We start from the raw sequence: 25,840 nt of genomic DNA on the forward strand, positions 1-25,840 counted from the left end.
GCATGCATGCAGTAATTGTATATCTTGCAAACAATATCCATTTTTATTGCAAATAGGCCTTTTCCTAATTTAGTCATACATTTTAATGTATTTTTTTTTTTTTTACATACAACCAAACACATATACACACACACACACACACACACACACACACACACACACACACACACACACACAGCTTGATGGACCACAGCCTGACCAGTAAACCTTCTACATTAGCACCAGTGTTGGCCTTGGAACGTAAATATGCAGGGTCCACACCACGGCCCGTCCATCCACGACTGATCAGCGATATCAGGAACACGATCCATCGCCGCATGGTGACGTCACGCCCCAATCACCACCAGTGGGCGGGTACCGCCGTCCCGTGCGTGTCTGACGGTTTGAATCCACGCCGGTTTAAATTCACGCCGAATAAATACACATTGCACAAAAAAAACAAAAACGTGGACCTTCATGCGTCACACATACTTACGAAGAAGTAGCGTTGTCCTGTCGGACTGAAATGTAGCCGAGCGTGAACGTTTACGCCTCACCGGACGTCGCCAGCTGTGGCCTGCTCGCAACGGCAACATCTGGCTGGTAAGTTGTGTTATCAGTCCTAGCGTTTAGCTAGCAGTAGGCGTTTCCTCCATACCTCTCCTCCCCCGCGTGTCAACCCCCCGTCGCGTTTGAGACGTTAATCGTGCACGCGCCGTCCGAAAGTTCGCTCTTTAAAACGGTGAGACTCTTTACGGTTGACCTCGCGCTCGGTTAGCTTCGTAACCGCCCGCTCGGGCAAAAGGCGGGACGCGCGTGATGGATGCGGGACGCGCGTGATGGATGCGCGTCATCGACAGCACAAGTGTATGGGCTGCGAGCACACGCATGCCGAGTATAGATCGGTCGTTTTCTCCTTATGAATTCAGCTAAATAGACGTCTGACGTTATCCACTCACTCCCGCTCTGGCGTGATGCGAGTCTCCGCGGGAATAGACAGCGCGAGCCCTCTGCAACGCTCGTGTCATTGAGCGGCACCGTGCATCTTCACAGCCCCATGGCCAGCGAGTGATCGGCTCTGTGCGGCTCTCTAACAGGGTCAAAAGGGGCGCCCTGACAACCCGCCAGCTGTGGACTAGCGAAGCGGCAGAGATGGAGGATGGCTGTGTGGAGGGGAAAGGGCCACTGGCGGCCAGAGATGGGCCCAGCGGTCATAGCCTGCAACACGACACCACCACCACCAACCTCCTTGCTTCTGTCAAGGAGCAGGTAAGAGGATCAGCAAACTCCTGGATGCTGCTTGTTATTCTATCTATTTGCCTTTCACACACCTTTTTATCTCTCATTGGCTCTCAAGTTCTGGATCAGTATGTACTCTTGAATTGCCTCCTTATGTCTTTGTGTTTGTGTAGTGTGCAGTAAAGCGGCTTTCTCTATATTTCTTTATCAAGTCATTCTATATGGGACAATCTTCCTTCTGTTCTTAATTACACTTGGCCAGCGGCCATGTTCTGCCCTCAGTGTGTGTGTGTGTGTGTGTGTGTTGGTGTGTCGGTGTGTCGGTGTGTCTTTATTGTCCTAGAATAATGATGTGCATTGATATTAAGCTGTAACATGTTGGCTACACTCAGGACAGCCATAACTCATTCAGAGGCAGTAGCATAGGTGTAATAAACTGTTTTTCCATAATTTGATATGTAGGTTATTTGGCAGCGATGGATTCGACTGGCTCACAGTAGGCATTGAAGCAAGAAGGGTGATTTAATTTGAGCATAAAAAAAAAGGACCACAGACTCACCCTCACGTGTTTAGGTATAAAAGAGAGTGTGTGTGTTGTGTCAGTGTGGGGGGGTCCGGGTATAGTCATATATCTACTTAGGTGTGTGAAGCTTTCGGTATCTCATGATTGGCTCCAATTTAGATTCTTTGGGTCACGCTTAGATTCAAAACAGATTCTCGATTCAGCCCCTAGCATCGAGAATCAGGATCCACTCCAGTCCGCTATGCGCTTAGAAAGGTGATGTGGCAATTGGCAAATGATGGCATAAAACCTGAGTAAATCGCTGACATTTTAATAGTTGAGCCCATCCACAGATTGCACTGATGTAAACACATCTTTGGAAGCAGTTTTTCGATTGTGAATCATGGAGGATAACAATTGATACGTTACTTTGAGTTTGGACAGCCTTTGAAAAAAATAAATCCTCCAGTCACATGTATCTTGTTAAAAGCGTTTTCTGCATCTCTACAAGGAGCTTTTTTGCTGTGAAGATGTTCCCTCTATTCTGTTATTTTCTGAAAGTTGAGTGCCCTATGGAAAATTGTGGTCCTTTAGGCTTTTTGCCATTGCATATATTTGTTGTGAATGCATTTGTTGTGAATTCGTAGCACATTGTTGAACTGATATTCCTTTGATTCATCTTTGTTATCAGTGAATTATTGTAGAAAAAAATATGGAAAATATAGGTTACTTTGCACGGATATTAATTTATTGTAGATCTGTTAAATGCTTTTTTCCCAGAAGTTAAGTATGTATTTTGTATGACCCGTAGTTCTTTCTATCTGTGGCTCCTGCTGAGAATATTACCTTTACTTCAGGGGCCAACGAAGGGTCGAGCATGTTTTCATGACTACTGACCAAATCCTGGATGAGGGGAGAGAATTACAATACAAAAACAGCTCAAAAGAAAAAAATTAACAATAATTCACCCTCCTACTTCGCTGCTTGTGTATTGCGATAATTATCTATCTTTAAACGGTCGTTACGATTGTCCTTGATAAGCAGAAAAAAAATTCCCTATGTTATAGGACGAGCGTTGGATCTCAAGCCAGCTCTAGAAGGCTGCCCTGATACGCTTTTACATTTTTCTTTAGCACAACGTGTCAGTTGGCTTGTTTAATGTCAGTTGGATGAGTCACGTTAGTCCTAAGGACAGAGTCTGTTGATCAAAGGCAGATGGTGGCTCACTTTTGTTTTTTAAGGCTGTTTTGGGACAAAAGTCGACGGCATTGACGTCGCAGTGGCCTCCTGTCTTCCAGCTGCACGTCATGAGATGTGAACGGGAGTTTGAAACACAACAGGAAGAAACAGATGCTACTCCCTGTTTATTATGAGAAGGCTGGTTTTAGTACTTTTTAGTTTTGCTCTTCATCTCCACAACACAAATACACTGATTGTAAACTGTGGTTTTACAGGGTTGTCTCTTAGTAGCCTAGCATAAATTCACTGTGGTTGTTGGGTACTTCCCAGTTTCCCACAGTTGTATACAGGGACTCCAATGGGTATATGCTAATTGCTTGAATATATTGAGAGGTGCATGGAGCCTGCCTTCTACATAGAGTAGTGCTGAAACATGACATCAAATGAACGCCCACCACCACACAATGGCTGATAGATTTTACCATTTGGCAGGTAAAAAGAAATCTGAGTTGGCTAAGCTGCTTGGCTGGTAGATTTCTGTACTCTAGCAGGTGAAAAAAGACGATTCAAAAGGTAAATGTCAGACCTGCATAACCATGCAGCACATACATTTACTCATGAAAACAGAACATCCAGAGCTGTATAAAATATGTCGTTCAATGTCACCCTTTATGGAGATAATTCATGAGTAGATCATCCACACATTCTTATGCAAGAAACGGGGCATTTATCACAGGGATAAACAACAGCTCATTCCTTTATGGATGAGTGATGTGTGCCATTTGAAACCACTCTTTCTGTGCGGTGCATGTTTGCATTACTGCTGCACAACGATGGGAGTGCTGAAGAAATCCACGGGCTACGGTTGCTCTGTCACGCCCATCCCCTTCAGAATTGATTATAGATATGATGTGGAAAGCATCACTGGTTAAAATCTGCCTAGCATGTTATTGATTAGAAGTGACATGCGTGTGTTCGTGTGCGTGTGTGTGTGCACCTGCACGTTTTCGACGATAACATTATTCTGTCAAGGTTTTTTTATAGAGAATACCTCAGTTGCAAACGGTAGGTAAGAGCACAAGTCTGAGAAGCAGGAAAAAATAACAGTTTGTCGACAGAACATAGCCCGATTACCTCACAGATACACAAACAGACAAGCAGTCCCTCGGCACAAATGTCTCTACATCGCCAGCATGACAACCACCAGAGAGAGAGAGAGAGAGAGAGAGAGAGAGAGAGAGAGAGAGAGAGAGAGAGAGAGAGAGAGAGAGAGAGAGAGAGAGAGAGAGAGAGAGAGAGAGAGAGAGAGAGAGAGAGAGAGAGAGAGAGAGAGAGAGAGAGAGAGAGAGAGAGAGAGAGAGAGAGAGAGAGAGAGAGAGAGAGAGAGAGAGAGAGAGAGAGAGAGAGAGAGAGAGAGAGAGAGAGAGAGGAAAAAAAAAAAGTCATTGTGGTGAGCATCAGTCCAGGGCAGAAGAGAGGAAGGCTTTGTGACGGGGGTGGACCGGCACCAAGCTGGTTCCAGACGCGGGGCCGGGGACTGCTGCACGACGCTGTCTCATCCCGGCAGCACATGTCGTCCAGACAACGAGAAGGACCCCGGACCCTGGCCCACAGTGAGGAACAGCACTGCCTTTACCATGGACTAATGTCATGTCGTGTCCCGTAAAAAGAACAACGTGTGCTGAGAGGGAGGACTTTTATGTAAATAATGCAAGAGGTCAGCTTTAAGCCCACAATGAAAGTCTGCATGACACTTACAATGCAGCCTTGTTTCCTGCACACGGTCATAGAGGTTTTATTTGCATACATGTTTACATCGACTATTGTAGTCAGCAGATTATTTTATCCAAAGCGACTTAAGACTGTTCATGAACCGACAACGGAGTCAACCAAGCAAGGCGACAGCCAGCTCGTCAGGAGCAGTTAGGGTTAAGTGTATTGCTCAGAGACACCTCGACACAGGAGCCAGGGATCAAACTTCCGGTTACAGGTTAATCCGCTCTACCTCCCGAGCTAAATCGACCCTAAGCCGACTCACATATGATATATAGCATGCTCAAATGTCGGACACTCAAATCAACATCCCGCTATTGGATCAAATGACTCCTAAATCCTGAAGGTTGATACCTTGACTGGTGACACCTTGACTAGTGAGGAGACCCCTGTGGTGCAGCCGTTGGTGGGGCGTTGGGCCAGTCCTCCTCACATTATGGTTGTGCAGATGGACTACGATACATCGTCTGATCAGGATTGTCATGAGGGAGCAGCAACCTTCTTCTCCAATGGCGATTTGTATATTTTTACTCCTTCTTTTGAATATTTTCTGAAGAAGCATATTAGCGCTCTCTGGTAGGGTTATACTGCTCCCCCCAAGTATCAGAGTTAGTCTGAAAACATGTTCACTTTTCTTGCAATGTAGTCTGGGATCCAGACAAATCTCGCGAGCTGTTGTTTAATTTTCCCTGCAGATAAGGTCTGTCTCCACTCCCATGCAAAAAGATTTCTGGTCTGCGCCCGTTGGCAAAGGCCTCATGAAATAGAAAAATTAACAGAAAGGTTCCCAACTAATTGCAGTTTGCAGTATGCATAATGAATGGAATTGTTACATTTTTACCGTGTTCAAAAAAGCCCAGTTCTAGTAGATTATCTCAAAAGTGTCGGGCCAGTGCGAGGTCAGTCATGACATTCATTTGAATATCTTGTTTGAATTAGATATGACAGAATTGAATTGAGATATAATTATAAGTATAGATGCATGACATCCATTCTTATTCTGCATAGCAGAATAAACTGTCTAAAAATTCCATGTGTGAGCGAATGGTGGCTCACTTTCTCAAAGTCAGCACTAGCAGATAGGAAATGTGCATTTATTATTATGTATTGATGAGTCTCACAAATCAGACTTTAGATTTATGCTGAAATTATGGCTTACGAGCTCAAATCTGGGCAACGGGGCTGTTCATGTTTGTTTGTACAGTGTTGCTGGAGGTGGGGATCTGTAAATGCATGATTGGCTAACTAATTGCTTTACATTTTATTTTTTCAAATAACGTCATGAATGTGTCATTACAGTTTTCTTCAAAATAGCCCCCCCCCACCCGAGGTAACACATTAACAGGTGATGATTTATTTTGGGTCACAATTTAAGTTTAAACTTTCAAAGCTTGACAACTCAAAGTGTTTTGGCTTCTTCACTTAATTTCCCTCTAGGCAAGCTATTTGCTATAAAAATGCCAACACCGGGTCGCCCCAGTGGGAATCAAACCCCTCACCACCGCTATTGTTATTGCCGTACTCTGTGGGATGAGCGTCACACGGCCAGGTAGTCTGAGCAACGTGTGTTTGTTTTTGCATGACATTATCTCCCCTGTTCCAGTCACTCGTTTTGTTTATCACAATTATTTTGCTTATTTACCTGCCGTTTTTCTGCTGGGCTTTCAAACGTCCTCGTGAACAAACCGATGATGGAAGGTCTTCTCGTAGTATTTTGACTGCGTTCCATTCAGGTTACGTTTTTCGAATGAAGTATTGGAAATCAATAATCTATTAGAACATGTATGAAACACAAGTTGTTGTCTCTGTACCTTAACAAATACCTTAAGACCTAGTAGGCCTCTATGGTCACCATGTAAGAAATCGCTCAAACCCTGGTATGTATCCCTGACTGCATTCAACCTACCATGGGAGGTCCTGAACCTTCAGTGGGTAAAGGGCCAGAGTCCCTAGGCGCTGTGGACGTTTTTCAGCCAAGATGGATAGCATACGTCACATGGCTAGATTCTGACCCAAATACAAAAGCGCTTTTGTCAGGCATCACTTACTGGGCAGTGAGGCTAAGTGTATAGCCTACTTTCGAATCTTTTAATCTTAGATCACCCCCTTCCCCCCCTACCATGCATCTGAGTATCCTTTTATGTTGGCTTTTGTAGTCTAGTCCCTGTGGTTTGACCCAGGGACAATTGCAATAGTAAACTATCTTCTTTTTATGTGATCCCCAGGCACATCCAAATTGCATTAGGGTATACCACTAGATAACTAGGTGAATTTACGGGATGAATTTGGGCCCTTTAATCCAAAAAGACACTCAAATGAGTGTGTACCTCTTTTTCTGAACATGCTATTTTCATACAATCTATTATACTCATTTAAATGTATTAGTTTTCAGTAGTATGCTTTCAAATGCAGCCCTCAGATATTACCTGTTCTGAATGTATACGTGCACTTTGGGGGGTTTCCTTCATTCCTTAATTAATTTGCAGAGTAAATTAATTCATTTGTTATAATTACATTTTCTGCACACACAAATTTGTGTACAGTCGAATTAGGCGGCATCTAGCAGAACAGACTCGGACGAAATGGAATATAATATACCTAAGTATGATTTAAATCCTGTATGTATTTATCTGAGAATACGAATGGTTAATTATCTGTTACCCTGGAGCCCTTTACATCTATATACAGGCCTCTCGGGCCCCTCGACTTCTCTTTTGAGCCCACCATGTTGCACCGCCATGTTTCTACAGTAGCCCAGAGCATACAAACGGCTGTGGTGAGCTCAAATAAAGGAATACAATTCATAAACTGATCACGGAACCTCATTACTTGACATTTGTCTGCTAGATTCATCGTTTTGAAAGTACCTACCTACTGGTGCCTTACAGGCCAGTACAGGCAAGCGCTATCAAGTGTCTTTCATTGTGTATTTTTAATAATGTTGAGTTACATAGTTGTGTGGAAAGTGATTTATTGAAGTCTTATTCTCTCTACCATCCAATATTAACACAATGTTTTCCATGTTATCACTTTGTGTATAGGTGTGTGTGTGTGTGTGTGTCTGTGTGTGTGTGTCTGTGTGTGTGTGTTTGTGTGAGGTGGGTGATTAGATGAGTGGATGATAGATAAGACGATTGAACATCTGGAGCTACAACAATGTGTTTATAAAAACTGATTCATTTTCATGAATTGTTGCCATACTCCCAAAGCTTTACCTATTGGATACCTTTTAATGCTTAATATGAATGTCAATGTCATAAATATATGGCCTGTTAAGCCCTGTCAGACTGTACCTGTGATTAAGGGCTAAATGCTAACATTGAATTGAATTTAAGTTTAATTAATACAAAACCATTATTACTTAGTTTAGTCCTGTGAGCCTTTCAATGGTGACCTATACAACCATAAGACCAGTGTGGAATACTGGAGCCCATCTCCACGGGGATAATTAGCTACATTTATTTCTTTATTTTGTTCAGTAGGATAAAGTACATTCCCCATAACATTGCGTTTTAACTGACCCAAAGCCAACAACGAAAAGGGGGAAACGTTTTCTACCGAACATGTCAGATAAGTTATCAAGACCAGAGCCTCCTTGAAGCGAAATGAACAAAGATGTTTAATGTAGATTCCACAAGAAGAAATGTGAACTAAACAAACTCCTATGAAGCTGCTTTGATGGACACACTCAGACCGGCAGGGACAAGAGATTGACAGAGAATTGACTGTGGAAAATCTAATTGGTAGAAGAGAGTGATGCATCAACAGAAGCACTTTTAGACTCAAACGCGGACTGCTTTGCTAAGAGAAAGAGACAGGGCTGAGAGCCTTTTATCTTACGTTACATGTGATCCTGACCCATCATCATCATCATCATCCCTTAATACAAATTTTCTTTGATATCATCAGGGGAAGGTTGAACGTTTTCAAGGGCCGTATTCACTCTGTTGTATACCGTTGGGCCTTCGATCTGGCATGTAATCGCTGTGGTTAAAGTGACCCTAATCCGTACCCCCCCCCCCCCCTTTCTAAGGAGCTCCAGTTCGAGCGTTTGACGAGGGAGTTGGAGGAGGAAAGACAGATAGTCGCCAGCCAACTGGAGAGATGCATGCTGGGAGCTGAGTCACCTGACGCGGACAGCACCAGGTAGAGAATACGCACACAAATGCACACACTCACACACATACACACACACAGAAACACACAAATGCGCACGCAAGCTCGCACATTAAAATAGACCCATTTGTACTTGAATATAATTTCCCGTATTCAATCATTACGACACGTCTTTCGGTTCCCCGTAGCAACAGAACCCGCTGAAGAAACGTATCTTGTTCTTGCGTTAATGTCTTCCTTTCGGCCTACATTATTTAACTCTTCACACCTTCTGCTCTCCTCCCCTTCCTGTGTGCGTGAACCAAAGCTCGTCGGAGAAGTCGTTTGCTTGGAGATCTGCAGGTAAGGCTTGATTATAACTACTTTACGAATCCCATACACTCTGCGCATTAATATCCTCCAAACAGCGGGGCAGAGGTGTGTGTGAGATGCAGGGGAGGGCCCTTCTGCCTGGTTGGTCGATCGGTTGGGCGGACCATCGCTGGCGTTCCTTTCATGAGGAGAAAAGTGCTTGTTAAACCATTATTTTCTGGGGGCCGAGAGGGACGTAACCCAGACCGTTATAGTTTATGTTTGAGTGATGGGCTGTATTGTGTTAGAATAATATTGATCATGAATAAAAAGAGTTTTCAAGGCTCCGTAGTTTCTGGTTAGATAATCGTTTGGTTTAATAGACTGTAAGACAGGAAGTCAAAACACTCCTTGTTTCACAACATTGAACAAGGCCAACTTAATGGAGGCCGCTGGTCGTAAATTACTGAACAATTGACTCGGCTCCAAACTTATCGAGAGCATGCCAAAGAAGTCGGCAGTGTGGCAGCGTTGTTTTGAAAATTGCAACAAAAAAGTATATAATCTAAAAACTTCAGGCCCGTTCGGTTAACACTTGAAAAGTTTGCGTGTGAACACATCAGAAATGGCACCTTGATTCCCATGGCAGTTATGTCTATTGCGACCCAGCGTATCAAACAGATCGAGACCTAAGATTGATTTTCCCGGCGTGCGTTGTCTCTTGGCACCACGCAACGGCTGGCCCACACGGCTCTCCGTGGCTCTGCCGGTGTGCAAACTGTTTTCATTGAGCTCTGCCGTAACCGAGGTGGACTCGGACCGAGAGTAGATCTGAAACCCAGGGACTTCCTCCCTACAGAACTAACTATATATTAAGGCTACCAGGTAGAGTGGGGCACACTCCACTCTATTTTTAAAGTATCCTTTATATTATTTTTTTCCCATCAACCAATCGATTAGCATGTCAACATTTTCAAAGGATTTTCTTTGGTTGACTTGCCGAGTGAGTTGCACTATGATAATGTGTGCTTGTGAGCTTGGGCACTCTTCTGATGTGTGCGTGCACGGTGCTGATGTGGGTTCCCACGTATCCTGGAAAACATGTGGAAAACATATGAAATGTCCTGGTTATGGTAGAACATGTCATGGAAAATTATGTTATACAACATATTTCAAGTTGGTCTGGGCTATGTTCAGTCTCTAACTAAAGTTGCACAATTGTCTGTTTTTGCATTGCATCGGCACTACTCATCCAGAGGCTTCTCTGCACAACCTCTGAATTAGGGATGCACCGAATATTCGGCCACCGAACATGTTCGGCCGAAAATGACCCAAAACATAATGTTCGGTTTCGGCCGAAGGAGTAAAAAGGCCGAACATAATACGCCGAACATTTTTGTTTATTTATAAAAAAATAAAAAATAAGTTTTACTCATTTATTTAAAGGTACATTGTTCTTAAATCTCAATAATGTCTGCTGGAATGTTAGAAAACGTTCATTATTAAATAAATATTTTATATCAAATTTGTAATTGATTTTTTTTATAGAAAAGCAAGACAAAAAAATGTATAAAGGACATTTAATTGTTTGATTTATGCAATGGTGAAAAAATAAAGCAAAATGAATGAAAAACATTAAAAGACACAAAAGACACTGAAACACATTGTTTCAGTATATTCGGTTTCGGTTTCGGCCAAGAATTTTCATTTCGGTGCATCCCTACTCTGATTGCATGTAGAGGGAACCCCGCTCCTAAATGCCCTCACTGCTTTATCCAATCAGGAGTGTACTCTTTGGCCGTTAAAGGTCCAATATGTAGCATTCTGATGATGAAACAAACTAAATTCCCCTTCTTGGACACTGGTATGCGGTGCCACGTGTGTGTGGATGTGAGGAGCTCTGTCATGCCAGTGGTTAATGCAGAGCGAGGGTTCAACTTTTCCTACAGAAATTGATTCATAAACAGCATTGCTTGTAATAACGTGCGAGGCAACACAACGACGCTACTAGAAAAGTATCAGAAGAAAGTATCACAACAAAAACAGAACAATTCTTATTTTTGAACTCTTAACTAAAAGTAATACTTAGTACTAATAATATGAATATTATTAAGGCCATTCCGCTAGACGCCACTCAATTCTACACACTGCACCTTTAAGAGAATCCTAATCTTGAAAGGGTCCGAAAATCCGGCCAGGGTCTGACATGTTGAAGGGCAGGTTAACATTGCAGATGACTCTACACAAACGCACGCACGCACGCACGCACGCACGCACGCACGCACGCACGCACGCACGCACGCACGCACGCACGCACGCACGCACGCACGCACGCACGCACGCACGCACGCACGCACGCACGCACGCACGCACGCACGCACGCACGCACGCACGCACGCACGCACGCACGCACGCACGCACGCACGCACGCACGCACGCACGCACGCACGCACGCACGCACGCACGCACGCACGCACGCACGCACGCACGCACGCACGCACGCACGCACGCACGCACGCACGCACGCACGCACGCACGCACGCACGCACGCACGCACGCACGCACGCACTCACGCACGCACGCACGCACGCACGCACGCACTCACGCACGCACGCACCACGCACACACACACGCACGCACGCACGCACGCACGCGCACGCACGCACGCACGCACGCACGCACGCACGCACGCACGCACGCACGCACGCACGCACGCACGCACGCACCCTCCTTCAGCTGACAGACCGCTCCACAGGCAGCCCAGAGAGGAATGCCTGTGGAGCGAGAGAGAGAGAATGAGTGGGGGAGAGACATGTGGATGCTTTGCATGCAGCGCTGGATGAAATAACCAAACAGTGGGGTGGGATGGAGTGTTGTTTTGATGAAAAGGAGGAATGCATACAAAATATGCGAAACAGGAGCGCCTTCAAAGGAGATGAAATTACCACGATGCACCACCAACGCACATGGGCGGGGCAGGGCGTGTCTATCTGGCCCCGGCAATCGAGCGGGTGGAATCTACATCCTTCTGTCGCACACATGTTTTAATAGACGATGATGATGATGCGCTGTATTGAAAGAGTTTCCGTGGAAACAAAGAGCGAGAGAGGGGATTGTTAGTCTGGGCCTAACCTCCCTCCCCTCTTCCCTATCTCTCTCTCCCCCCCCTCCCCCCTCTCCCCCTGTCTGCTTGACAGATGCCTCGGCTCTGGGGGAGCCAAGAGGAGGAAATGGAGGAGGCGTGTTCGAGACCCCCGTGCCACCGGTCCGCCTCTACCAGGGCGAGGAGGTGCTCCGGCGGCTGGAACCGGAGCGTGTGTCCTTGCACGACAGTGAGGGTTCGTTGCCACGGAGACGCCAGGCCCCCTGACCCCCCGAGGCCCGCGACTATTAGTTTGACTTGTTTTCAGCGGCGATTCGTTTGTTACGCAGACATACACGAAATACACTTCAAAATGATGGTTTATTTTCTTTCTTTCCAACTTATATTAATTTATTCACTACTATAGCTGCACCCCCATGTCCTACGGCAGAAGTCTACAGAAGGGCACGCCTTAGGTGGCGCTGTCCTGCCTCTGATGGTTCCTCTGTCAGAGGCAGTCTACGGCCTCTTCTACCATGGAGATGCGGGCGTTGTGCCCGTTTTTATGGTTTGACAAACGGGTGCATTCCACACCTTACGGTTGGGTTAAACGCGCTAGAAACAGATGTTGGCCTCGAAGATGCTGCCGGTAAGATCAGAGAGTTGGAAAGAGAGAGCAGAACAGAAGCGAGAAGCGATCACAAAATGACTGGGAGAGAATACAAAATGGATTCCCCGAAACCATTAGGGGAAATAATGGCCTGATTGGTCTGAAATGAGCCGGGATGATTCACACAGAGGCAGGCACGGTCAAATCAAGATATATTCTAACATTGGCATAATTGCTTTTCTATCAAATTTCCCTACAAAGGTAGCTCCTAAATCGTACATACAGCATCTTTAAGAGCATTACAATGCATTTTTATAAAAAAGAATAATTAAGTTGGTAGATGCTGGCCCGGGTGTTTTCTTTACCGCCAGCTACATCAAGAAACTCCCGTAGGACATGCTCAGACGGAGCTACGAAGGACAAGCACGTTATATACTTCAGACTTGTCGGCAGAGAACGAAGGCTCACCTTCCCTGAGGAAGGAAGGCAGCCCATAAAGTTTGGCCGTAACATTGCCTTTGACGCACAGCTTGCGTACTCGTGCTCGTGGTGCTAAACATTTTCCCGGTGGGCGACTCAAGACACACACTGTATGATTCGTGCGCAAAGGGCCGCAAATACATTTACATTTAGTGGATTTTGCTGACGCTTTTATCCAAAAGGACCCGCCATTCATTCATACTTTCACACACCGACGGAGGAGTCAACCACCAGGGCGACAGCCAACTCGTCGGGAGCGGTGAGGGTTAGAGGTGTCTTGCTCAGGGACAGCTTGACACCCACTGTACCTCCTGAGCTATTGCCGCCTGAATCCAACATTTTTGGTTGGCGCCAGCTCGCACCGTTGACGCACGAAGACTATAAATTAGGCTTGACGGGTCCAGGTGGTGCTGACGGATGCACGCACGCTATTACTCATCTCCGCCTCCTTACTGCTTGAGATGTGAGAGACCCCTTCACACCTGGGGCGCCCGAAACAGTAAACAGTGCGCTATTCTGGGCCTCCATGCCGGCTCTTCTGGAGTTAACGATCACCCTTATAATGGCCCAAAACAAACCCTGACAACAACAACAACGACTGCCGCTAATGAAGCACACATATATCCGTTGTCTGCTGAGCCGTGGTGACAGAGTGTGATTAAGTGTTGAAATGAAATGTAAAGGCACAAAGTGTAGACCGGCAGGAGTGTGTTACAATAGTCAAACGGCGGTGTGTTTACTAGATGCGACAGGCCTGTGCACAGTTTTGGGTTGAGCGCAAGTTTCATTCGTATAAATGTATTGACATAGCGTAACGCTTTCCATCGTTTACAATGAAGTGCTCCCTGTTTTGAGCATTGTTTCCCTCCTCTTCCTCCCTCCTCTCCCCCCCTCCTCTTCCTCCCTCCTCCTACTCCCTCTCCCCCCACCTCTTACTCCCTCCTCTCCCCCCTCCTCTTCCTCCATCCTCTCCCTCCCTCCTCTTCCTCCCTCCTCCTCCTTCTACCCCTCGCCCCGATCCTCTTCCTCCTCTCCCTCCCTCCCTCCCCTCCCTTCCTCCTCTCCCCCCCTCCCTCAGGCTCCCCGGGCCACTCTGCCCAGATGACCTCGTACTCCGACAGCGGCTACCAGGACAGCAGCGTGGGTTACTATAGCAACCAGAACGTGGTGCGCTCGGAGCCCCGCGGCACCCTATCCCGGAGCCCGAGGGCCGAGGGCCAGGCGTCGGGACAGGTAGGGCCCGACGCAGAGTTATTATAGTTATTATACATACAACAAATGGAAATCAAAATAGTGAAGACATTTTTTTATATGTATTGCTCTTTGACACGTTTCACACTGACAAGCCGATTTCAACATTATAGTATTTATATCTATAACAGTTCTTTAACACAGCTGGCTACCTTCTTTCGAATGAAACAGTCAGTTCCTGGACATCACTCTGTTTATCGAAGAAAGACCCACTGTAGGCAGTTGGACAGCTTACACATATCAAAACAGCCCTTTGAACTATCGCATGCAAAGGAGAAGTAAAGCACTGAAGTCCACTCCAGTCCCGCTAAACGGACCCCTCTCCCCTCTCCCCTCCCACCATAATCTCCCTCCCCCTTAACCTCCCTCCACCCTCACCATCCTCCCCCCTCACCTCTGCCCTCCGTCGCCACCCTGCCACCACCTTCATTACCCTCACCTCCTCCCCGCCCTCAGCCTTCAGGTCGGGTGCTGAGGAGAATGGGCTCCCTGCCCTCCAGGAGCCAGTCGCCGGGGGCCGGCGCCACCGCCTCCCCCTCCCACGTCTCCATGCGCACCTCCCAGGGCAGTGCGTACGGCTCCCCGGTCCTCTCCGAGCCCAAGCCCCTGGCCTCCCTCTTCCCCGGCACCAGCATGCCCCCCTCATCACCCCCCTCCCCCATGGCCGCGTCCGGTGCCCCGGGGCTGGGCGGCGTGGTGGGGGGGCGCCTCGGCTCCACCCTCTCCTTGGTGGAGGGGCGGGGCCTGGCCGGCTCCCCCCCGGCGCGGGCGAGTGGGATGGCGGCGGTGCCGCAGCACTACGGCGCCACGCTGCCGCGGCAGAGCCAGCCGCTGGCGTACGGGGCAGACCCCTACGGGCTGTACCAGAGGAGCGCCCTGCCCCGCCCCGACAGCCTCATAGGTCAGTCTCCGCCACGGTTGCCGCCGCTGGCTGGCAGGCTGCCACCGCTGCTCAGTGTCAGAAGGAGAGTCATTAGCTCACTGTGGAGCTGTGACGCTATGTGTGACACACACACTGTGTCACACTCACACACACAGAAACACACATAGACGCGGTGTGTGTGTGTGTCTGCGTGTATGACTTTTTCTGTGTGTGGGTGACTGAGACTGTGTGTGTGTGAGAGCGTCTGTGTGTAGCTGTCACACACACACACAGACACACGCACACCAACACAGACGCTGTCACTCACACACACAGCCACTCACAGAACGTCAAACACACACACACACACACACACACACACACACACACACACACACACACATACAAACACACGCTGTCTTCAATTAACGGCAAAAAGTAAAAGTTCAGTAGTTCATACTCGTAACTGCGGCTGGCGAAATGCCTTGCTCAAAGTGCACAGTGGGCAGTGAGCCGCGTAGTCATAGGGAGAGAATTCTCCATTATAATTGTTCCAGATAAATCCCCTTTTATCAGAGGAGGAGGGGGTTCAAACCCACCATATTTAATCTTAATCCCTGCCTCTCATTACTGGGAGAGCACAGCCTGTTCTCAGACACAGCTGGCATTGTTTCACAATCACACATACACACACACACACACACACACACACACACACACACACATTACAGCGGTTGACGTTTTGACAGCACAATCGTGCGTGCCTGTGTGTGTTTGTGTGTGTGTATCAGGGAGAGAGAGATAAATGGGAGGGGGGTTTGGCAGAGACACAGATCTTTATGTTTATGCTCTGAAGTGAACCTCTGCCACTTTTACACTAAGCCTCTCGCTCCATGACCCACATAGCAACAAAAAGCTGCATGACAACCCCCCCTCCCCCCCCCAACCCCCACCTGCCTGGTGGCACCCTTATCATTTATCAGTGTGACTTTGTCTCTGTGTCTCTGCGTCTGTGTGTGTGTGATGATGATTTCGCGCTTTCCTTTCTTTTGTTTTGCGTTGCGCTCGGGTGTTTGTTGTCGTCGTGCCAACAACCCATCACAACACCAAAGACACAAGAATAGCGATCATCCCAAACGGATGTGGGGAGACCGCGGGATAGGGGTCACAGGCAGTGGACAGGGAGTGAAAAGTGGCCTTCACGGAGAGTGAAATGGCCTTAATTCCAGCCACGCAGCCGATCTCACACCCAGATTACCGGAAGATAAACTATCAATAGATGGACCCGATTAGCTCATCGCTAATCTACCGCATCAATATGATATATGCTTGTGTGTGGTGTGTGTCTCTGTGTGTCTTTATGTGCGTATGTGTTTCTGTGGGCGTGTTTTTATCTGTGTGTGTGTGTGCTCCAGGTCTCCACAGCTCCTACGCTGCCCACCAGCTGGACCCCGAGCTGCGGGCCGCCCTCTCCCCCGACTGTCACATGACCCCGGTGTTTGACGACCGCTCCTTCCACAGCCCGCTCTACCACAGCCCCTCCCACGACGACCCCGGGACGCTCTACAGGACCAGCACCGGTAGGGACGACTCCTTCGCTCTCTCTCTCTTTCCTGGTCGTTCTCTCTCACTTTTTCTTGTTCTGTCTCTCTCTTGTTCCCCCTCTCTCTCCCTTGTTTCCTCTCTCTCTCTTACTTGTTCTCTCTCTCGTTCCCCCCTCTCGCTCTCTCTCTCTCTCTCTCGCTCTCTCTCTCTCTCTCTCTCTCTCTCTCTCTCTCTCTCTCTCTCTCTCTCTCTCTCTCTCTCTCTCTCTCTCTCTCTCTCTCTCTCTCTCTCTCTCTCTCTCTCTCTCGCTCCTTCTCTCTCTCTCTCTCCTTCTCTCAGTAAAAGGTTAGCCCTGCTCTACCAGTCTATCTTGCAGGGTTTTGTCAGTCCCCCTCCCCCTCACCCTCCCCTCACCTTCAGCTGATCAGATTAGGACAGTGACTCCTAAACTGTGGGGCGCTGTGGGGGAGAGGAGATCGGAGTAAGACCCAGTCACTCACTGTAAGACAAACACTTCTGTCCTCACAAACGGCTTTCGCTTCCACACCCGGTCCGAGTCCCACTTTGCTGCGGCGGTAAAGGACAACACACTTCTGAAGATTTAATCTTAGGTCTAGTTCTGTGTTTAATATGATGGATGAGAGGATGGCGCTGCGATGCACGCTGATGTTTCGAGCGATGCTGGAAGTTATACGGCGGCTATATGGCAACGCCGCCGGCAGTGCTCTTATTGGAAACGGCCCACTTAAGTTCAAATTAAGAGACGCAGCTTTGAACGCAAGGGGTCCTTCAAATGATCATAAAACCAAAAAAGTGCTTTGTTCATTGTGCAAAAAGTCTCAATGAAATTTTACCGCAGCAATGATGCTTTTCAAGATCATGTGAGGAATAAACATACACATTGGCCCGTCCATTGATTGGGCGATCTAAGAGCAACCAGTAAGGACAGATCCAAGGCCTTGTACAAGGAAATATCAATTTTGGCCAGGGGTGGCTCTCACAGGTATAAAAACACACCGATGGCTGTATGGATAGAGAATAGAGAGACAAACAGACAATGAATGAATTCATATCATCTCTGTGTGTCTATGTGTTTTTGTGTGTGTGTGTAGGTGTGGAGACGCTCACGCGTGCGGCTAGCCACTGCGGCACGCTGCCCTACCAGCGGAGCAGCTACGGCCTGGGCTCCGCCCCCCTGTACACTGACTCTTACAGGGTCTCCCAGCAGGGGTTGGACGCAGAAACCCTCTTCTCGAGACACTCTGGACTGGGGGACCGGACCCCGTCCATCGACAGCATGCACAAAGATCCAAGGTACACACACACACACACACACACACACACACACACACACACACACACACACACACACACACACACACACACACACACACACACACACACACACACACACACACACACACACACACACACACACACACACACACACACACAAACCAACAGGTCATAATAAGCCAACAAGACAAAGACACACACACACACACACAGCTGGTTGTCGGGTCATAAGCCAACCATACGGCTACTAATCATATTAACCACCAAGACACACACACACACAAACCACAGTACACAGATCAGCCGACCAATCAGGGCCGCCCGGTGTGACAGCAAGTGTGAGGGCGCACGCACTCTCACTCCTCAAAGGTCTTTATGAACATGCACTCACACACATGTACACACACACACACACGCTCACACACACACATACACTCTCACTCACTCAGGCAAAAGTCTTTATGAACACACACAAACATATACACAGATGCACACACACTCACTCACACTCACTTACTCACTCACTCACTCTCGCAAAGGTTTTTATGAATAAATACACACACACACACATAAACAGATGCCCTCGCACACACCCAGGGCATTCGTGGAGCATTACATTACAATACACTGTTAGACCTTATGACCCCAAACGTTGATCGTCTCCTCCCCTCTCTGAAGGGAGTTTGCGTGGCGCGACCCCGAGCTCCCGGAGGTGATCCACATGCTGCAGCACCACTTCCCCTCGGTCCAGGCCAACGCCGCCGCCTACCTGCAGCACCTGTGCTACGGGGACAACCGGACCAAACTGGAGGTGGGCTAGAGCAGTGTTTCCCAAACTGTTTTTCTGGGGACCCATTTTTTTTTTAGGATAAAATATTGCGGGCCAATTCACAATAGTACAGCGCTAACATGCATCTTGTCGAATTAATTTTCGATACCCAGGAGGAACTGAATAAAGAGTGTTTGAGCACTTGGAGAAGCCGCGGTCAAGGATGAGGCCGGCGTCATTGATGTGGTGGCGTATGCTGCCATCGTCGTTCAAAAGCCCATTTAAATCCATCACAGAGCCTTTGTGTCCAGGGCATCCATCTTGATTTGATGGTCATACTTTCACATCGTATCTGAATTGTTTTCATCAGCCTCCACCGAAAGGAAATCTGTGGCTTGTCTTCGAGTCTCCTCAGTTTGTTTTATATAACGTTGCTCATGAGTGATACCGCACGTTGACGGCCATTAAAGGCCTTCTGCGCAACTGAGCAACTTTGTGATAAGAAAACGACAATTGAGAAAATCCCGAGAATACAGTAAAGCCCTGCCTTTTAGTATATCCTCGTCATAACGATGAAGGGACACTGTCGGCGATGTGTGTGGACACGGGGAGCTCCATCTGGGCAGCGGTTTAGGTTATTATTATGCTTCCCGGACACTTGATGTGTAACGCCACGGTGTGCGGGGCCTTTCATGTTCGATATCACCTATAATAACGCTCATACACAATAATGATGGTACTACATAGTTGGAGTGGGTCGTTACCACCGGGATAACACACCCTCCACTTCCTTACTAGAAATATCCTAGTGTTTCGAATTCCAGCTGGATATGGGGGATCACATCCCATTGCATATCGTTATTCGCATATGTATGCTATAATACACCCTGACACATTATACCCCTCATAACAAAGTTGTAGCTTTTAATCGTTTTTATTGGCAAGTAGAAACAATATACCCTCATACTCAAAGATATAGATTAAAGCAATAGGAAGCAGGTTGGTGTCATATGGCTTTTTGGTGGCTGAAAGAATATTTACAAAGTAAAGCTGTGGGTTAGTGGTAGAGTTAGTCTTCAGTTTGTACGCAAAGTCCGTACTCCTTCCTTTCCTCAAGAAGAGTTTGATTACACTGCTGTGCAGTTGATCTGTGCGTTTCTATCGCCATGGAGGCTAATGCTGAAAGTCGAGTCTGTCGAGTCGTGTTTCTGGACTAAGTTTTAATTTGCTACAGGGAATCGCGTTATTCATTTATTTATTATACGCTTTATTTTAGTTTGTGCCGGTAGCTATCGATGCTTTGCTGGCTCTGACTAGTACCTCTCTGACCATCCAATCAAAGGTTGTGAAAATGCCAACGTCACTGGACGCCTGCTAGATGGCCTAGGCGTTGCAAACTCGAAATCTGATTGGTTGAAGCTACAGAGTCATTGCCACTTACCTTAAGATACAGACGCTAGCACTATCGATTCTGAAGGCGTCAAGGCAGATTTCTTTGACCCTGGCAACACATGATGGCTGAAATATGATTGGGTAAAAGCTTGAACTTAAACATACACTAGTGGAAGCAGCGCAACTAAGGGAAAAGCTATGAAACTAAGAGAAATAATTTAATACATATACATTGAAATAAATATGTTTAGATGTTGTTTAAAAACATAATGTCTTACCTGGGCGAGTGTCGCTGCAGTGTGTGCACGTGCGTCTGTGTTCTTACTTCTTACCTGCGTGGGTCGATTGCGGAGCCGTTATGTTTGAAAACATAAAGTCTTGGCTCGGCGAGTGTGTCGCTGCCTTTGTCTTGACTGTGTGTGCTTGTGCGTGCGTGCGTGTGTGTGTGCTTGTGCGTGCGTGTGTGTGTGTGTGTGTGCGTTTCCATGTATGTTTGTGCCCATGTGCGGAGTGTGTATGTGCGTGCTTAAGGTGTATGTATGCGTTTGCGCGTGCTGTGTGTGTGTGAGCTGCAGGCTGCTTGGCACATGCGCACATGAGTAACTTGAGTAACTGGTGTGACAGGCCTGCTATCATAGTAGGAAGATATATTTTTAGGTGTGAAGCAGTCAGCTGAATTCTTTGGTAGCTCTCCTCTGTATCGGGGGGGCTGGGGGGGGTCGGTTGAGTTGGTTCGTGAGGCTCGTTCCACTCGTTATTGCCCTTCACACCTTTCGCGGTGTGCGGTGAAAGGTTGAACACACAGATGGCTTGTTGCTGTACTCTACAACATGCTTGACATCTGGTGATAATGCTAACTAAACAGCGTACAACTGCCACGGTTGTAAACTATGTTTTCGTTGGTAAAGGGAAAAATATATATATGTATTGGATCAATCACTGAGTGACATCACGGTTGCCAGTAGTAATAAGTGTTGCAAATTCAGTCTAATCAAGTGTGTCCTCCTGGGTAAGATCTAGTGACTTTGCTAGAGATCTCTTACCCAGTATCTTTCTAAACTTTGCTTTTTTTTTTATTGCATTCTAAATGTAATCGTTTCTTCTCTCCTGTCGTAAAATGACTGAACACTAGTGCTTTTTTAATTGACTATGCCATTTTCTAGTCCATATAAAAGAAAATAATTGGCTTATGTGTGATTTACTTTGGCTTACCAATAAGTACCTAGGCTTTTTATAACAGTAATTATGTGTTACGTTGCTGAATAAGTAGCCTTCAAATAAGCGTGTGATGTGAGGGTTTTATGCGTTTAATTATGTTAGGCCACAAGGCGGTTGTCTAATATCAAAGTATCAAATATATAGGTTAACATGTTTATATAAACATGTAGTAGGCCCTATAGTCTGGAAAGGTTTAGCTTTCTGTGAGATGAATGTCACTTGGAATAAGTACCTGAAAGGGCAATTTCTTCAAATAAGTAATAATCTAGTCTGCTATAGATGACATTTGCAGTCTTATAGTAAACCCGCATCTTTGCGACCCCAGCTGGAGAAACCAGCAACTGCGGCCTTGTAGTGACAGTGGGGTTAATTTGACAGCGGATAAAGCCGCGAAAATGCTTTTAACCTTGTTTTCCAGTAAAATGTCTAAATCTTAAGAATACATGCGTGTTAACAAGAAATATAGACAAAAGTCCTGAAAGGGTGATGCTGAAACTTGCTTGAGAGTTGAACTCATCTTTTTATATTTACTAGCGGCCAAAATGCCCCCCATCCACCCCACTGGTTCCTGTGTTAAATCAGGACCAGCGAGTCCACCATTAACAGTGGGATCACTGGCGAGAAGAAGATCCCACGTTTGTGTACGTGTGCTAAAGAGTGGAAGGCATTCAAAAGTTTTGGAATGGTACCTTTATTTAACGTGATGCCTGCCAACCCCCCTTCTGTCGTCGTTCAGACGGCTAGAACGGCCATCTGTCTCGCATGGGTCTTAAAATAAATGTCCTGCCAAATGTACTGCTTGGACTGCTCTTTGCACTGCCTCCAATGGAGTGAATAACCGCCCGCTCTCACACTGATAGAGCCAAGGTACGCTCCTATTGCAGGGAAGTTTGTGTCACTATCACTCTTTGCCGTTTGTAGAGACGGAGTTTCCTATATTTCAGATTCAGACTTCCGTACTGCGCCTCAATATAGTAAATAATAATAAAAACTGAGGATAGAATAAAATACGAGTAAGAATGTTAAGTAAAGTCAAGGCTACATAGGCACATGCACAGAGGGGTGGGCCTCAATGGCCCATACCACTCCTCCTATGAGTGGCCAGGGCCAAAGAGAGCAGCCCTGATTGGCTGCTCTCTAGACTGAAATCATACATAATTATAAATATTTCTGTCAAAATATTCGTTATTCTAGACTAAAGGTTATTTAAGTCTGGGCGTGAATCATCAGGGACCTCACAATACGATATTACCCAGATTACTGAGTGCTGATACTGCTATAACATTTTCTTTCAGGCTATTGTATCCACATTGACTTACAACACCGACAGCAGTGTCAACCACGCAAGGCGTCTGGAGCAGTCAGGGTTAAGCTTCTTGCCCAGGCACACCTCGACACTCTCGTCTGGAGCAGCCGGGGATCGAACTAGCATCCTTCAGTTTCAAGTCAACCCGCTCTACCTCTTGAGCTAAGCCGACCCCTGAATCAAATATGCGGTTTCTTCTTTGAGTCGTTAAACATTTAGGTACAGGTTCTGGTTTCTACTGCAACGTTCATTTGAAAAATGAACACAACATAGTGTGGATACACCTCAGGCATTTGTAAATCCTCTCTCAGGTGAAAGGACGCAGAGTCCCATCCGTGAGAGATAAAAAAGAGGCAAGATGAAACGGCCATGAAGGCGACAGAGACGCTATCCCAAACCGGCGTTGCCAGATAAAAGCGCTTTGCCCGAAGCCAAGGACATCATTCATGGCAGAACCAATGTGAAATGTAACTGTGTCCTGTCTGTATGTTTTATATAGCCATATGATGTCTCTCAAATCAATATCTCTCCAATTGATTTTGAACGTAACTTCATCAATCGCGGGTATTGTTTGTGTTTCGTCTGTCGTCTAACCCTAAATACAAACCAAATGTATGAAATATCTTTTAAACGTTCCAAATGAATCAATCAAATTGATTGATAGGCTTGAACTTTAAAGGTAAAACAATAAGTGTGTGTGTTGTTGTGTCGTGCACACATCCCCATGCATGGAGATCTCAACTGCTGGAGTCTTTATCATTCATTATGTGATATCATTATAATAGGCCTTCATGTGTTGACATGTCCCTCAAACGAATGTTTCTCAAATGTTACAATCTATATAAAAAATAACTGACTGTGTGGGTTGTTGCGTCTGACACACGTCACGTTATGCGCAGGTGGGAGAGTTATCAACGCTTGCCTGTTATTATTCGTTTGTTCGTATAATTGAACGTTGGAACTCGGGGAAGTATGTTCGGAAAAATTGTCAAATGTGGAAATGACACTAATCAGAAATAAATTGCTCTCGATGAGCCGCTGAGATTTCAAATCAGACAAGGGGTACTGTGGAACGTCGAACCGAATGCATCATCGTGATCTGCAACGATAAAATATAAAATATATAAAAATACCACCCGAAATGAATCAATCAAAGTTAAAAAGAGGCAGCTTGAGATTCATATAATGTCTGTCTACCTGTCTGTAAATAGCACTGTGATACTCATGGAATTAGAATTGTGGGTGTCCAAGAGAGGTGGTCGGCCCTCACACGTGCGTGTCTAAGGATCGCTGTGCGTCACACGTGGTTGAACTCTGGTACGTTTTAGCCCACCCACGGCAGTTGGGTGCACGGGCAGAGTATAGTTGATGCAAATAGACTAGAGGTGAATCCATTAGCTGGTCAAAGACTAAGCGTCTTTGGGTCATTGAAAAGCGCTATATAAATATAATGAATTATTATTATAATTATTATTAGCTTCCACTGAGGTAAACACTGAATGTCTGGCTGTGTCAATGCCTCGAGTCAACTTGAACGACTACTTTCTGTACACATATTCTAGTAAGCAGTGTGTTTAGAAAGTACGTTTGTACGTTCGCCAGGTGAGATTTCTGTCCTCGTGTTCTGCAATGCCGTCTGTTGTAGCCAGTAGGCTACATTGTTTTCTAGGCGAGCCTTTTTGTACAAATATTCTAGAAAGCTGTGTGCATGTAGTTAGTATACTAATATGTTCACAAGATGAGTTTTTCTGAACACACATTCAAGCTAGCCGTATGTTTTGATGTTTTGTTCACCAGTTGAACCTCTCAGTATTTATACTGTTCTGGGACCAGTTCTCTGCTGTGATGGTCGACCAGGTGGTTCTGTCAGTGTTTATGTAATCTAATCTAAATCAGGTGCGTCACCTGGGCGGGATCCAGCTGCTCCTGGACCTGCTGGACCACAAGGTGTGCGAGGTGCAGAAGAGCGCCTGCGGGGCCCTCAGGAACCTGGTGTACGGCAAAGCCACCGACGACAACAAGGTCACCCTGCGCAACTGCGGCGGCGTGCCCGCCCTGCTGCGACTCCTCCGCAAGACCACCGACAACGACGTCCGCGAGCTGGTCACTGGTAGGCCCCATCCCCCGCCCTCACACTTGCTGTCACACCGGGCGGCCCTGATTGGTCGGCTGATCTGTGTGCTGTGTTTTGTGTGTGTGTGTGTCTTGGTGGTTAATATGATTTGTAACCGTACGGTTGGCTTATGACCCGACGACCAGCTGTGTGTGTGTGTGTGTGTGTGTGTGTGTGTGTGTGTGTGTGTGTGTGTGTGTGTGTGTGTGTGTGTGTGTGTGTGTGTGTGTGTGTGTGTGTGTGTGTGTGTGTGTGTGTGTGTGTGTGTGTGTGTGTGTGTGTGTGTGTGTGAGGGAAGCCTTTCAGAGGTGCTCAAGTAAACGGCTCCGTTCTGGCGTGTCCGTGCGTCTGTCCATCTGCGTCTGTCGTCTGTCTGTCTTTCTGTCGGTCTCTGTGTCTGTCGACTCTTGCATCCCTGGTGTGTCTGTCTGTATGTCTGTCTGTCTCTCAGGGTTTCCCACAGAAAATGTGTTAGCTACGGGTGTGGGGTTTGCCGTCAGACTGGTGTGGGGGGGGGGGGGTTGGGGGGCTGCTGTCTGGCACTCAAAATAACATCTGAAACAAGAACAGCCAAAGAAGGCTGTAAAGTGCTGTGGGAAACCCTGTCTCTGTATCTGTCCATGTGTGCGTCCTGTGTCTGTCTGTCTGTCTCTTTACCGGTCCAAGCGTCCCCCCCTGGTGTGTCTGTCTGTCTGTCTCTGTATCTGTCCATGTGTGCGTCCTGTGTCTGTCTGTCTGTCTCTCCACCAGTCCATCGTGTGTCCGTATGTCTCCACATGGCGGGGCTTTATAGCGGGGGAGGTGTGTGAGAGAGGTGGCATGCGAAACGCACGACGC

At 46.8% G+C, this 25,840-nt stretch overlaps 1 protein-coding gene across 1 annotated transcript in view; it reads left to right on the forward strand.

Annotated features, from left to right (window-relative positions):
- Positions 1-1,005: 1,005 nt before the first annotated feature.
- pkp4 (plakophilin 4) overlaps positions 1,006-25,840 on the forward strand; it is a 41,637-nt gene continuing 16,802 nt past the window's right edge. The window contains exons 1-10 of the mRNA XM_056587987.1: positions 1,006-1,248; positions 8,706-8,818; positions 9,096-9,130; positions 12,277-12,417; positions 14,330-14,484; positions 14,959-15,403; positions 16,780-16,944; positions 18,022-18,223; positions 18,884-19,016; positions 24,787-25,000. Coding sequence (XP_056443962.1) covers positions 1,132-1,248; positions 8,706-8,818; positions 9,096-9,130; positions 12,277-12,417; positions 14,330-14,484; positions 14,959-15,403; positions 16,780-16,944; positions 18,022-18,223; positions 18,884-19,016; positions 24,787-25,000 — 1,720 coding nt within the window. The 5' untranslated portion in view covers positions 1,006-1,131. The remainder of the gene's footprint in view (positions 1,249-8,705; positions 8,819-9,095; positions 9,131-12,276; positions 12,418-14,329; positions 14,485-14,958; positions 15,404-16,779; positions 16,945-18,021; positions 18,224-18,883; positions 19,017-24,786; positions 25,001-25,840) is intronic.

The sequence above is a fragment of the Gadus chalcogrammus genome, chromosome 4, assembly GCF_026213295.1.
Source record: "Gadus chalcogrammus isolate NIFS_2021 chromosome 4, NIFS_Gcha_1.0, whole genome shotgun sequence".
Taxonomy (NCBI): Eukaryota; Metazoa; Chordata; class Actinopteri; order Gadiformes; family Gadidae; genus Gadus; species Gadus chalcogrammus.